The sequence below is a fragment of the Dendrobates tinctorius genome, unplaced genomic scaffold (genome assembly GCF_039654945.1).
Source record: "Dendrobates tinctorius isolate UK_male_01 unplaced genomic scaffold, ASM3965494v1 ptg000181l, whole genome shotgun sequence".
NCBI lineage: Eukaryota > Metazoa > Chordata > Amphibia > Anura > Dendrobatidae > Dendrobates > Dendrobates tinctorius.
Window position 1 is genome coordinate 3,941,965 of NW_027361848.1, and position 16,149 is coordinate 3,958,113.

Here is a 16,149-nt window from a genome sequence, read left to right on the forward strand (position 1 = left end):
ACCTATTGTAGAGCCTTGACTGTGCCTCTTGTGCTTTGAGAAGGTGTTTTTTCACGAGGGGTATCAACTTGGTAATCCTCTCTTGCATCTGGGCCACATGCTCGATTACACTCCAGTAGGGTGTAGACTCCGCCTCCTACGCCTCTTTTGCTAAGTCGGGGAGTCCACGAGGGTGTCGGCCATACAACAGTTCAAAAGGGGAGAACCCAGAAGCCTGTAGTACTTTGCTGATGGAAAATAGAAGGTACGGTAGTAAACAGTCCCAGTCGCATCTAACTTTCTCCACAACCTTCTTCAATATGGCCTTCAAGGTTTTATTGAACCTTTCTACCAAGCCATCTGTCTGTGGATGGTAGACCGAGGGCTGAAGTTGTGTGATTTGTAGGGTTTTGCACAACTCCATCACCTTTAACATAAACAGGGTCCCTTGGTCCGTCAGGATCTCTTTAGGCAAATCTGTTCTAGAGAAGACATAGAACAACTCTTGGGCAATACATTTGGGGAAGGAGTTACGTAGTGGAATGGCCTCCAGATATCACGTAGCATAGTCCAGTATCACCAGGATATACTAATGCCCTCTGGTGGACTTGACCAGGGGTCCCACTAGATCCATGGCTATGCGATCAAATGGTACCTCAATAAAGGGTAACGGCACCAAGAGGCTACAGAAATGGGCCACTGGGGAAGTCATCTGGCAGGTGGGACAGGACCTACAGAAATTCACAATATCATGGTGACAACCATGCTAGTAGAACCTCTGGAGGATCCATTCCTGCATTTTTCTCTATGCCCAGGTGACCACCTAACACAGTTACATTATCAAATGCCTCTTTTAGAGTTAAATCCCTGAGTTGGGCAGTCCCAGAGTTTCCCCCATATACCTCCAGCTCTGGGACGTTGGCCTCAGTGGTTGTTGCCTCATCCTCATTGCCAACCAGCACACAAAACGGAAACTCATCTGCAGCCTGCGACGAGGTTTCTTTCGGAGCAACCTGGCTGTTGTCCGGACAACCAGACCTCCTCCCTTTTCCCCACAAGTCCCAAAACATCAGAAAGTCCCGACCTATTATGATAGGGTGCAATAGGTCCTTGACCACGCTGACCTCATGGGACTCGGTGCCACAGTTTGTTTTTATGACCACCTTTGCCTCAGGGTAGTTCTTTGCATCGCCAAGGATACAAAGGACGCCAAGCCTCTTTCCTGGACTCAGCTGATGTGGAATTATAACCCTCCCGGGATGTACCAAACTTCCTGAGTCCAGCAAACCATTCACTTGCACCCTGTTTACTGTCATGGTGGCATGCCTGCGGCCCCTCTCCAGCTTGGGAAACAGCACTGCAGGACGGATAGGCAAAATACAAGCAGCACCGTCCTGTGCTGCATTCCATTGGCTCAGTGGTCATGGGACACGGGCGGCTATGTGGCCAGGGTTATGACACCTCCAACATACTATACTTTGGGAAGGGAACTTGGTCACTAACTCCGGTACTCTTGGCCACCCCCCAGGTTTGACTCTAGCTCCCCCCTTTTGGGTGTCAGTCCCACTTTGGGAACCCCAGTATGGAGATGCCTTGCCCCCTTGCTTCCCCAAAGACCTCTCGACGGCCTGGTACCTTTCCACCAAGCTCACTAGGTCATCGGCATTATGGGCATATCCCTGTGCATCCCAGGATTGCACTGGCCTGGGTAGGGAGTGTATCAGTCTGTCCATAACAACCGTCTCCACCATCTGTGCTGGAGAGGAGGATTCAGGTTGTAACCATTTTTGGACCAGGTGTAGGAGATCGAACATTTGGGACCAGGGAGGTTTGTCACTGTGATATGCCCACTCATGCACCCGTTGCACTCTGACAGTCAAAGTCACTCCTAAGCATGCCAAGATCTCAGCCTTTAGCTTGGCATATTCTTCTGCATCCTGCAAAGCCAAGTCATAATATGCCTTCTGCGGTTCACCAGTCAAATATGGCCCAGAACTTCGACCCACTGCTCCGGAGGCAATTGCTCCCACTCCGCCACCATCTCGAAAACAGTCAGGAATGCCTCAACGTCATCCTCCGGGGTCATCTTTTGCAATACTCTTCTCACTGCCTTCCAGGCATGGGCGTCATCAGCAGGACCTAGGGTTGGGGTGTTCATCCTGTCCTGGATGGCGGTTGCCAGAAGCTACATCTGCTGCTGAGGCTCCTGCTGGCTCTGCTGTAACAACAGCCTGTTGGCCTCTTGCTGCTGCTGTGACTGGACCAGGTGTTTCAGCAGATCCTCCAATTTTGTCTGGCGATGCTTGCTGGCTTGCAACAGATTTAATCCAGGACATGCGGTATCGGCAGTCACACTGCTTCTTTGGACTCCTGCCCATGGTTCTGCCACCAATTGTATGGACACACAGTTGCAGTTGAGATAGGCACAGGAAGCGGTTTTACTGGAACGTCCAAGCAAGTTTATTTAAAATGGCATAAACTGCTCTGGATAGAAAAATACAAATGAACAGCCTTTTCTTGCACAAAGTAACAAACAGAAAATAACCAGTCCATATTACACTACGGGTGCGCCTGCTCAGCTTAGTGTCTCCAGCAAGACACATGTGGTGCCCCTGAGGTTTCAGTCACCACAGAAGTACTGCACCTTCTCCTAAGGCGTAGTGCCCCACCATCCAGGTAGGCTGGGAACTCCTTTCCGCATTCCAACACCTGCACCCCACACACAGGATAGCTCAGCAGGGACCCATCCATGCTTTATGCTGGAAAGGTCATAGGGTGCCTTTTGTGGTCCCTGGCTTCGTAACACGAGAGGTGCTGGGGAGGCGGGTGGAGTTACATATAAAGAGTGGGAAGAGTGAAAGTTGTTAGTTAGTTGGTTAGAGGAGAGAGAAGAGAGAAGATGGGTGTCTGAGGGACGTGCTGCAGCAGGTCCCAGTGATCTGGGCTGCTGGCACGACGAGGAAGACCAGAGAAAGAGACTGATAAGATTGATAACCTAACCTTCCGTAAGAGAGATAGAACAGATCGGAACGAAGGAGAACAGAAGGACGGTGGGAAGCAGGTTGAGAAAGAGAGAGAACCCTTCCAGTCCAGAGAGCGCAAAGGCCGGGGCCCGGTCCCCGAGGTTGATTGGATCTTTATGTCCGGCAACAGACACAGGAGGAGTAATGAGCCGTTAACGCCTTGCTCCCCTCATAGACTTGGGACACAACAACAACTGAATAGAGAGCCGGGACGCAGTGAGGAGTCCCCGAAGCAGGCTACAGCTGTCTGTCATACAAGTAAAGACTTGGAACACCTACAGATAGGCATTCCAGGGTAACTAAGTACTGGAGTGCTTCGCACCTAAAGGCGCATTGGAGGAGTCGTTCAGTAAGGTACATGTTGGCGGAGTGTGGAAGGGAGAATCCTATCCTGCCTAGAGGTTGGCTGGAGCCCTGACCTGGAGAACACAGTACGGAGGCAAGCAGTTGTGTGAACTGCAAACAGTGAGTAAAGCTTTGGGAACCGCATACTCTGGTGTCCTCCAGTTATTCCAGCACCGCTACACCTGAGTAAAAACATCTATACCATTCTGCGCCTCTCCTCATCCATTGCACCTACACTACCCTGGGACTACAGCTCCACCTGTGTGGAGCTATACCATCTCTGCTGCACCACACCATCAGTCCCAGCAGATCTGTATGTAGCGTTGGCTTACCATCTTACTTGCCAAACACCACGGGTGGCGTTACGAACTATTCATATAAACTTTAACACCATTAACATCACCGCCATTGATATTGGCCGCCCAGGGCCACAGACCGGGTCACCGCTGCTGTGACACATTCCCACCTTGTCACCGGCCCGGTACCGAGTACCCCGCTGCCCTGGGTGTGCGAGGGCGACCCAATTTTGGCATCACGAACAGGATGACGAGACCCGATGCCATCGGGTTCTGTGTGCCTTGGATTTACAACTTTTGAAAATGTGCAGAAGAACAAATTTAATAGACTGTAAAATGGACATTAGAAATGGCCGCTGGCGCGGAGAAGAAGGGCGTGAAGAGATAGGAGGTCCTAAGAAAAGACCGCGAAGAGCCTTGGGCCTTCCCTGCCTGAATTACTATGTGACAGATGCATGGCCCACCCCCCGAGGGGTTCGTATACTGGCTTGGTATGGAGGCGCTGGAAGAAGACGCCGCCCCCGGAAGGAGGGGCAGAGAAAGCCAGTGGTGAGCAGAAGGGCGGAACAAGAAGAAGAACGCCAGAACGCCATTTTGGAGAGTGAGGGAAGGAGGCCTGCGGAGCGCGGGGAACTGAATCTCCCTGGCGCCATGGCTGAAGGCTCCGACCAAATCTCAAGAATGAATCCCCAACAGCTGGAGGACGAGATTATCCAGCTGACACGCCGCCTGCAACTGAGACGAGAAGCGCTATGGACATTGGACCTGCAGCGCGCCCAGGAAGGGCCCACACCTGCGATACCCACAACACCGGTACCCGCCGCTGCCGCACTGGATCTTTTCCTGACAGACCCTGCAGAGCTCGGAGCTGCTGCCATGCCATCGGCAGCGTACTCCGTCCCCTCTTTGCCTCTGATACTGGAGGAGTTATACACAGCTCTAGGAGCTGAAGCGGAGGAAGAAAAACTCCTGCCCGGACCTGGTCCCGCCAGCGACCCCCGCGGACCCGGAGCTGCTGTTGGCCCCACCGCTGTCCCTGGTGTCTCGCCGGGCAGCACCCACTGCCGCCACGCCTGCACCGGAACAGAGACCGCACGTCTGGGAACTCCCAGGCATTTACCCCGGCCTTCCTAATGGGTTGATGGGGAGGAGGAGGACCATGCCGGTGGGAGTACGGTTGGAGCCGGCATGCCCGATCCGACATCTACAGGTCAGAGGAGGATCTGGATTGTTTTGGGACGGTGATCTCGGGATCCCTTTACTGCCAAGTCCCCAGTCAGTTGCTCATCAGCACCAACACACTGCAGAAGTCTTAGGAGCTAGACCTCATATCAGACAAGACCCCATAGCAAGGAACCAGAATCAGGATGAGAATCGTTCCAGTTCAGCTTCCAGAACCCCAGGAGGGGACCAGCACTAAAAATTAAAATCTTGTTACCCAGGAGGGTTTGTTGCACCAGTTGTGCCTTGTTTTGCTATCATGTTTTTACGGTAGCACCTTTCGTTGCCTGCTTCTGATTGGCAGTGCTTTTCTACAAATGGAACTGTGGAGATCATGAACGCTGTGTGATCCAAAACTTTCTTGTAAATAGTTTGCACCCCTTTGGGTGCTCTCTCTTGGTTTTACATATAGAAAGACTCTTTGCGAAGATAATGTTTTTGCATGGACACTTTTCGAAGAATTATGTCTACCTCAAGGGACACTGCAAGAAAGCCCGGCTGGGAGCAGTGTTCAGCACCTTACAAGAGTTTTGAAAGTTTTATAACAACGTATTTGATAATGTTGTCTCTTGTGAAAAATAAATGTCTTTTACAGAATATTTGATACAGAGAATTAGAATAGAATGTGAGAATTGAATAAAGACTGAAGAATTGAAAGTGACAGGTGACAGGCCAAGAGTAGATGGTCAGTGTCTTGCGTCCAGTAGAAGAAAGAAAGAAAAAGAGAATAATTGATAGAAAATGTAAAAAAGAAAATGTGTTGAGTATAGCACTTTGAATTAAGAATTACACTTAAGTAAATTTTTGATACTAAGATAGGAAGTTAACCTGTTTGTAACGTTTAAGAAATGTGCCTCCTACATTAGGAAGATTAGGTAAGTATTGTTGAATAGCATTTAAAATTTTTTGTGTGTTCCTGTATTGTACCTTTTGTTGTCTTACAGCCCGCGGATGTGCTGTGTTTAACAGGGGGTATGTGGCGCCCCTGAGGCTTCAGTCGCCACAGAGGTACTGCACCTTCTCCTAAGGTGTAGTGCCCCACCATCCAGGTAGGCTGGGAACTCCTTTCCGCATTCCAACACCTGCACCCCACACACAGGATAGTTCAGCAGGGACCCATCCATGCTTTATGCTGGAAAGGTCATAGGGTGCCTTTTGTGGTCCCTGGCTTCGTAACACGAGAGGTGCTGGGGAGGCGGGTGGAGTTAGTATAAAAGAGTGGGAAGAGTTAGTTGTTAGTTGGTTAGAGGAGAGAGAAGATGGGTGTCTGAGGGACGTGCTGCAGCAGGTCCCAGTGATCTGGGCTGCTGGCACGAGAAAGACCAGAAAAAGAGACTGATAAGATTGATAACCTAACCTTCCGTAAGAGAGATATAACAGATCGGCACGAAGGAGAACAGAAGGACGGTGGGAAGCAGGTTGAGAAAGAGAGAGAACCCTTCCAGTCCAGAGAGCGCAAAGGCCGGGGCCCGGTCCCCGAGGTTGATTGGATCTTTATGTCCGGCAACAGACACCAGAGGAGTTGTGAGCCGCTAACGCCTTGCTCCCCTCATAGACTTGGGACACAACAACAACTGAATAGAGAGCCGGGATGCAGTGAGGAGTCCCCGAAGCAGGCTACAGCTGTCTGTCATACAAGTAAAGACTAGGAACACCTACAGAGAGGAATTCCAGGGTAACTAAGTACTGGAGTGCTTCGCACCTAAAGGCGCATTGGAGGAGTCGTTCAGTAAGGTACATGTTGGCGGAGTGTGGAAGGGAGAATCCTATCCTGCCTGGAGGTTGGCTGGAGCCCTGACCTGGAGAACACAGTACGGAGGCAGGCAGTTGTGTGAACTGCAAACAGTGAGTAAAGCTTTGGGAACCGCATACTCTGGTGTCCTCCAGTTATTCCAGCACCGCTACACCTGAATAACAACATCTATACCATTCTGCGCCTCTCCTCATCCATTGCACCTACACTGCCCTGGGACTACAGCTCCACCTGTGTGGAGCTATACCATCTCTGCTGCACCACACCATCAGTCCCAGCAGATCTGTATGCAGCGTTGGCTTACCATTTTACTTGCCAAACACCACGGGTGGCGTCAAACTATTCATATAAACTTTAACACCATTAACATCATCGCCATTGATATTGGCCGCCCAGGGCCACGGACCGGGTCACCGCTGCTGTGACACATTCCCGCCTTGACACCGGCCCGGTACCGAGTACCCCGCTGCCCTGGGTGTGCGAGGGCGACCCAATACACATGGAGATCTCCACACTTCCAGACACTGAATGAGGCCACTGTCCTCCATTTTACTAGCCAAACCACGCCCCTGGGGTGGGGATATGTGTGCGGTTATTCCTACCCATCTCTTATGAACGCTGGTAAAACTTGGCCCTAGAGCGGCCCAAACAACTCTCTCAGCACTATATGTGCTGGAGCATACTTCCGAGTTCACAACTAACAAGATCGCAGCATTGAGGAAGCCGAGAGAAGGCTGACAGGCCCTCTGCCTTTGGATTGGAGACCCCACGGTATGACGTGGGGTCCATATCGTTGCCATGGTGAGCGGATGTCGTCATGACAACATTTGGATCACCAGAGCTAGGAAACTTGTTGATCACCTGCAGTGCATGATCAGCAAGTCTCTCTGTTAGGCTGGAGTCACACACGCCATATAAAAAAATAAATAAATAAAAAATCAGTCCGTTTTTCACGGCCGAGAATCGCACAAATGTTTCATGAACAGTGATCCGTATGTCATCCGTGTGTAATGCGAGGATGCAATTTTCTCATATCTAAGCATCCATGTGGCATCCGTATGGCGAGATTTTCTCCTCGGCTTGCAAAATGGACATATAATGGAGCCCAATGACAGGTTAAAATAGAAAAGAATCGATATATACACATAGAGTACAATATAATAATATATATATACAGTATATATATAATATATACAGTGGGGCAAAAAAGTATTTAGTCAGTCAGCAATAGTGCAAGTTCCACCACTTAAAAAGATGAGAGGCGTCTGTAATTTACATCATAGGTAGACCTCAACTATGGGAGACAAACTGAGAAAAAAAAATCCAGAAAATCACATTGTCTGTTTTTTTTTCATTTTATTTGCATATTATGGTGGAAAATAAGTATTTGGTCAGAAACAAGCAATCAAGATTTCTGGCTCTCACAGACCTGTAACTTCTTCTTTAAGAGTCTCCTCTTTCCTCCACTCATTACCTGTAGTAATGGCACCTGTTTAAACTTGTTATCAGTATAAAAAGACACCTGTGCACACCCTCAAACAGTCTGACTCCAAACTCCACTATGGTGAAGACCAAAGAGCTGTCAAAGGACACCAGAAACAAAATTGTAGCCCTGCACCAGGCTGGGAAGACTGAATCTGCAATAGCCAACCAGCTTGGAGTGAAGAAATCAACTGTGGGAGCAATAATTAGAAAATGGAAGACATACAAGACCACTGATAATCTCCCTCGATCTGGTGCTCGACGCAAAATCCCACCCCGTGGGGTCAGAATGATCACAAGAACGGTGAGCAAAAATCCCAGAACCACGCGGGGGGACCTAGTGAATGAACTGCAGAGAGCTGGGACCAATGTAACAAGGCCTACCATAAGTAACACACTACGCCACCATGGACTCAGATCCTGCAGTGCCAGACGTGTCCCACTGCTTAAGCCTGTACATGTCCGGGCCCGTCTGAAGTTTGCTAGAGAGCATTTGGATGATCCAGAGGAGTTTTGGGAGAATGTCCTATGGTCTGATGAAACCAAACTGGAACTGTTTGGTAGAAACACAACTTGTCGTGTTTGGAGGAAAAAGAATACTGAGTTGCATCCATCAAACACCATACTTACTGTAAAGCATGGTGGTGGAAACATCATGCTTTGGGGCTGTTTCTCTGCAAAGGGGCCAGGACGACTGATCCGGGTACATGAAAGAATGAATGGGGCCATGTATCGTGAGATTTTGAGTGCAAACCTCCTTCCATCAGCAAGGGCATTGAAGATGAAACGTGGCTGGGTCTTTCAACATGACAATGATCTAAAGCACACCGCCAGGGCAACGAAGGAGTGGCTTTGTAAGAAGCATTTCAAGGTCCTGGAGTGGCCTAGCCAGTCTCCAGATCTCAACCCTATAGAAAACCTTTGGAGGGAGTTGAAAGTCCGTGTTGCCAAGCGAAAAGCCAAAAACATCACTGCTCTAGAGGAGATCTGCATGGAGGAATGGGCCAACATACCAACAACAGTGTGTGGCAACCTTGTGAAGACTTACAGAAAACGTTTGACCTCTGTCATTGCCAAAAAAGGATATATCACAAAGTATTGAGATGAAATTTTGTTTCTGACCAAATACTTATTTTCCACCATAATATGCAAATAAAATGAAAAAAAAACAGACAATGTGATTTTCTGGATTTTTTTTCTCAGTTTGTCTCCCATAGTTGAGGTCTACCTATGATGTAAATTACAGACGCCTCTCATCTTTTTAAGTGGTGGAACTTGCACAATTGCTGACTGACTAAATACTTTTTTGCCCCACTGTATATACACACACGTCATTGAGTGTGTCATGCCCGCCATGTCTGTTATGCCGCATGAACCCTGGAGCAGTGTGCACGCGAACCGAACTATCATGCCCGCCATGTCTGGTATACTACATGACTCCTGGAGCAGTGTGCACGTGCACTGAACTCTCATGCCCGTTATGTCTAATGCTGCAAGATCCCTGGAAGCAGTGTGCACACACACCTCGTGACTGTTTTGCTGCAAGATGCCTGGAGCAGTGTGCACGTGCGCCTCATCTCATGGCTGCCTGTCATTCCCTGTGCGCATGTGTGCTTTACCTCATGGCTGCACGCCGCTGCTAGGTATCCATCCGTCTCTGCTCTGCCTCCTGTGATTATCTCTGTGTTCCTGGAGCCCCTGATCATGTGACCTTTCCTATGTTCCAGCACTGTCTGATTCTGCAATCCTCTCTGTATTCTGGGAGCCCCTGATCATGTGACCTTCTCTATGGTCCAGCCCAGTTTGATCCAACAATGCTCTCTATGATACTGGAGGAACTGAACCGGAAGTTCTCCCCTGGTCCTGACCTGGAAGTGCTGGTGCTAATGCCCTATATCAGTCCGCCCCTTCCTATGGTCGGGGCCTGAGTATCGTGTTGCTTCCCTGCATGGCTGCTTGGTCTGCTGGGTCGCTCCCTGTATTCTGTGCCCCTGCACTCTGCCCTGTAGTGCGTCTCTGCACACGCTCTGTGCTTGTACTCTGCCTCTTGTCCTGTGCCTTGTCTTGTGTTTGTCCTTTGTGCCATGTTTTGTCTTTGCTATGCTTTGCCTTGTGGTCCATCCTATGTTCTCTGTCTTTGCCTGTTCTTCCTTGCTCTAACCTATGGCGCTTTGTTGTGTCTCCTGGCATACACACCATTCCTCCTCTCTTAGGGTACCGTTACACTTAGCGATGCACCAGCGATCCCGACGTTATGGATCGCTGGTGCATCGCTAAGTGGTTGCTAGTGAGCTGCCACACAGGCAGATCTCACCAGCGACATCGCTGGGGTCGGAGGTCGCTACTTACCTGTCAGACGCGGCGATCCTGACGTCCTCCCGCCGGCATCCACACGTCGCTCGTTGGCGCCACAGGAAGCCCAGCAGGAAGCGCCCGACGAGAAATGATCCAGGACCTTCTCGCACGACCAGCGATAATCAGCGGGGGAGCTGGTTGGAGGTAAGTATCACATGTAGCGATATCGCTAGCAATATCGCTGCTACATCACAAAATCGGTGACTTTACAGCGATATTGCTAGCGATATCGCAGTGTGTAATGGGGGCTTTACCTATGGTGCTCTGTTGTGCCTCCTGGCACATGCACCATTCCTGCTCTCTGACCTTTTGTGCTCTCTTACACATTTCGGGGCTAGTCTCAAGGTTTCCCCTTGACCCGGCTCTGGGCTTCGGCCTACGCTCTGCTGCTAGCTCTGTTCTCGCTCTGACTTGACCCTGTGTTTCTGCCTATATTCTGCTCCTTGCCCTGTACCTTGTCTTACCTTGTTTCCCGCCTTGCCTTGTTTCTTCGTGTGCCCTTTGCATGCGCCTGGACTTCCTAGCCTCCTGTCTGTGCCTCAGCTGTGCCCGCCCTAGCCGTGCCCGCCTGCTTGTGCCTCAGCCGTGCTCGTCGGCCAGTGACAGCTGAGTCGCCTGCTATGCCTCAGCCGGGTTCGCTGGAGTCTTGCCCGTCTGTCTGTGCCGCAGCCCGACCAGCTAGCCAGTGCCCCAGCCATGCTCTCTGTGCTTCTTTACACTGTGTCTCTGCACTGTGCTTTGAGTGCTACTCTAATAGCACGCGCAGGTCTTAGCCTGCTCCTTGGCATACCACCCCGTGCTTCTGTAAAAATACGCGCAGGTCTTGCCATGTACCCTATCGTGCCCTCTAGCATGCACAGGCCCTAGCCTATACCCTGTCGTGCACTCTTGCACGCACAGGCCCTAGCCTGTACCCTGGAGCGCCTCCTAGCATGCGCAGGACCTTGCCTTGAACCTGACCCTGGCGTGCTCCTCTGCACACGCAGGACTCTGCCTGAACCCTGACCCTATGAAATCCAATGGAGCTATTTTTGGACTTCATGCGCTGCTTTAATAACATACAAGATTACAGTTGAGATGAAAGATCGATGTATTTATTCCCAACGCGTTTCGAAGTATGAGCTACTTCTTCCTCAGGGGATGACAGACGTGTCCCTTGCACGCGCAGGACTCTGCCTTGAACCTGACCCTGGCATGCCCCTCAGCACGCGCAGGACTCTGCCTGAACCCTGACCCTATAAAACCAATGGAGCTATTTTTGGACTTCGTGCACTGCTTTAATAACATACAAGATTACAATTGAGATGAAAGATCAATGTTTTTATTCCCAAAGCGTTTCGAAGTATGAGCTACTTCTTCCTCAGGGGATGACAGACATGTCATCCCCTGAGGAAGTAGCTCATACTTCGAAACGTGTTGGAAATAAAAACATTGATCTTTCATCTCAACTGTAATCTTGTATGTTATTAAAGCAGCACACGAAGTCCAAAAATAGCTCCATTGGATTTTATACTTCGGCGGTCATTTATCTGACCCTTGGACGTGCAGCAGCTTATCATTAATCCTATGTGCCTTTTCTCTCCGACAACAGGTGAGTAGAATTTATATATTTCTATAATCTTATCATTGGATAAGACCCTATTTGTGCTTTTCTGTTCCTATAGTGCAAACCATTGAACCCTGACCCTGGCGTGTCCCTCGGCACGCGCAGGACCTTGCCTTGAACCCTGACCCTGGCGTGTCCCTACACACGCACCTTGTCTTGTATCTTGGACCTTGTACCCTGGCGTGTCCCCTACACACGCACCATGTCATGTACTTTGCACGTTGAACCTGGCGTGTCCCCTACACACGCACCTTGCCCTGGACCCTGGTGTGCCCCTAGCACACACCCTGCCTGGAACCTTGCCTTGGACCTTGGCATGTTCCCTAACACGCACCATGTCTTGGACTGTCGTGCCTCCTTGCCTGAACCCTGGTTTGCCTGCCGGATGCCCGGAACCTGTCATCACTGCCAGAGATTGTAAGCATGAAGACTACCGCCTGATGGCTGGAGCTGGTGTCCGCAGCCTGATGCCCTGATCCTTGCCAGCTGTCCGGAGTCCGATGCCATCGTGTCCTTGCCGGTAACCGGGCTTACCTTCTGGCATGTACCATGCCATGGACCGTGGCGTGCCACGCACGCACCTTGCTGTGTTTGCCTGTTATCACGTTTTGCACTTTATGTTATCCTGAATTTGCCTTAATGAAGATACCTTGAATTCACGTATTGTCTTGTCTTGTTTCCTGTACGTCCTTTGTCGTCAGACACTCATACTTAGTGTCTACCTGAGCCGGCCATCTGGTCCCAGCTGTCGTGGTGGCTCACCCCCTTGGTCTTGCCCCTGACACTCCCCATATAGGGGGTGGTTCCTCACAAGGTCAGCTCGCCCTAGGTGGGTAGGTGCCACGACCCAGAGGGTCCACTCTAAAAGAAACGACTCAGCGTAAACTGACTCCGTCACAGAGTGTATATATACACACACACACATATATATATATATAATAAATGCATATATATTTCAATTTATTTATTTAGTGACAGCAACATCAGGAAGAAGGAATATGAGAAGCTGGAGAAATACCAGGGCCTCAAAGGAGAACTGGAGAAGATGCGGAAGGTGAAGGCAACTGTGATTCCAGTGGTGATAGGAGCACTTGGAGCAGTGACCCCTAACTTGGAAGAATGGCTACAACAAATCCCAGGAGCAACATCTAAGCTCTCTGTCCAGAAAAGCGCAATACTGGGAACAACTAAGATCCTGCGCAGAACCCTCAAACTCCCTGGCCTCTGATAGAGGACTCGAGAATGAGAAAGGACAACAAAGACCACCCCCATTGAGGGGTGAGAAGGAAGTTCATATATATATATATATATATATATATATATACACACACCGTATTTTTCGCTTTATAAGACGCTCCGAATTACAAGACCCACCCTAAATTTTGAGAAAAATAAGAAAATATTTTTTAATAAAATGGTGGTGCTTCTTATAATCCTTGCATGTTATTGCTTACCGGGGGTGGTGGCTGCGGTGTAGTGGGGTCCCAGGGTTGCTGCTGGAGGAGGCAGGAGTTGGGTGATGCTGCAGGCCGCAGGCAGGGATAAGGGGGGCTCAGATGGGCGCCACTGCTGCGGGGGTCTTGTGCTGATCCCGCGTGTCTCCGGCGGTTGCTGGCCGGTGCAGTGGGTGTCTCTGGTGCCCAGCAGTGCTGCATGTGTGTTTAGCGCTGCCCCGGGGCTCTGCCGACATTTTGTGTCCCGAGATCACATCTGTGCATGCGCCGGTGGCCATTTTTTACCGTAACCACCACACACACAGGGAACCGTGGAAATGCTGGGGCTCTGGCCTGTCGCAAAATGTCGGCAGAGCCCCGGGGCAGCGCCGGACCCACACACAGCACCGCTGGGCACCGGAGACACCCGCAGCACCGTCCAGCAACCGCCGGGCACCCAGAAACCCCATGATCACAGCCTACGGTAAGGCATGTTCGCTTTGTAAGATACTGTAGACCGATAGATAGCAGAATAGCTGATAATTCAATTGCCGGCTTCTGTAAAATCATTACAGAACCCGACATGAAATGAAACATGGTTTACATACAGTAAACCATTTCATTTAGATTTATAAATGTCTTTGACTAATAATTAGATGAGTGTATGTGTGTAAAATTTGGGATATATAGGTGTTAAATTAACGGGTAAATTCCTGGAAAAAAATTGCGTGGGCTCCAGCACAATTTTCTCTGCCAGTGAGTGAGGGCAGATATTAATAGCCTAGGAAGGGACCATGGTTATTGCCCCCCCCGGCGACAAAACATCTGCCCCCAGCCACCCCAGAAAAGGCACATCTGTAAGATGCACCTTTCCTGGCACTTAGCCTCTCTATTCCCATTGCCTTTAGCTGTGACATATGGGTTAATAAGGGGTTAATGTCACTTTGCAATGGAAAGGTGACATTAAACCGGGTTGATAATGGAGAAGTGTCAATAAGACACTATCCATTATTAATCCAATAGTATGAAAAGGTTAAAAAAAATACACAGAAAATATTTTAATGGAATAATGACACAGTTTTTGACCAAATTTATTTCACAGCCAATCCAACTGAATCCATCGTTCTCCTGTAAAAAAAAACAAAAAAAAAACAACAATATCCAAACCTCTCCGCAGTTCAGTCATGTCCCACGCTGCAATCCTTCTGAAAGGGTTAAATACTTTACAACCAGGAGCGGTGCTAATGCTAACGGCCCAGCTGTAAACCACGGAGTAATGAAGGAAAACCTGTCTGCGCAGGCACCACGGCTGACAGGAGATGAACTGATTAGCGTGGGAAAGTTTTACATTTTCCAATGCTCCTGAGTTCACCTCAGGTCAGGCGGGGACTCTGCGCAGCCTCCGTGTCTACCGCTGGCCTTCATACACCTCAGTGCATATCATGGGGGACTACACAGCGACCCCTACCTGTGACATCGCTCACTACTTCACCATAGCAATCCCAGCTACACCTGTGACCACAATGCATTCCCACAGCCTCAATACGCCTCCGTGCGTATCCTGGGGGTGAACACACAGCGCCCCATAGCTGAAACAGGGGTCACTGCCTCACATTATTTATAGTGCAGGCGGAGGCTGATGAATTCTCCCATCATTCGCTCCTGATGTCACTGTTATTAATTAAACATAAACCCAGACACATAATAAAGCTATAGTCAAGAACCTAGACTTGGAGGCTCTAAGACAACTCCAAAAACAGCATATTAAGAAAGGAAAACACTAGGAGTGCTTATTTTTTTCAAAATAATTTTTTTTCCTGAAAACTTTATTAAACATGTAGAAATGACTCAAAACCGACACGTAAAGTGCAAGACAAGGACACCAAAAAGTGGAATGCAGTACTATTTAACTTCAATTAGTATCATATCATAGTGGGTGAGATGATTTACTTATTCATTATTTGAAACATTTTATTTTATACCATATCTCATCAAAGGTTTACCTGGGTTTGTGAAGGTCTGAAAGATGAATCAAAGCCATTTTGCAAAGAGTTAAGGAAGGGTTGAATCTTGTAGAGTCCATGAGTTGTTTGGCTGGAGCGGAAAGCTACAATATGGAAGAACTTTAAAATTTTCTCAAATCGTGATTGTGTCATAACAAGCGATATACTCTTGCTATAAAACCCACCACTCCATATACTGAGCACAGATTCACAATGATGGGTACTAGTTGATATCATGTAACCAAGAAATGCTTTTATCTCCGCAAGGGTGACATCCGTCCATGCATGGTCAATCCCAAATCTTTCTTGAAACTTGTTAGCATACATATTAGTCTGTGCCACCATGTTGTTAATAACGTTGTCAGAGACCAACAATTGAAAGAAATCAATTGCACTGGAGTTAGATGGCATAATATGAGTAGGCCCTGCAAACAAAAAGAAACATTTTTTTACAACTGTGAAATAATTAAGATCAATTCTTATTCTGCCAGCATGATGGTTATATAAAAAATGTATAAAGATGTACACGAAGGCACTATATAGAATTATGGCCAATTACGGCTTCATACTGTATGAATATAACAAAAAACTGACTGGCACATCTAAGTTAGTGTGAATAGGTGCTAACTTAGGAGCAGGTATCTCCATGTAGA

General features: G+C 48.9%; 1 protein-coding gene across 2 annotated transcripts in view; it reads right to left on the minus strand.

Annotated features, from left to right (window-relative positions):
- PGBD5 (piggyBac transposable element derived 5) overlaps positions 1–16,149 on the minus strand; it is a 669,748-nt gene that overhangs the window by 504,306 nt on the left and 149,293 nt on the right. For both annotated transcript variants that reach the window (XM_073551842.1, XM_073551843.1), the window contains exon 2: positions 15,497–15,921. In XM_073551842.1, the coding sequence (XP_073407943.1) occupies positions 15,497–15,921 (425 nt within the window). The remainder of the gene's footprint in view (positions 1–15,496; positions 15,922–16,149) is intronic.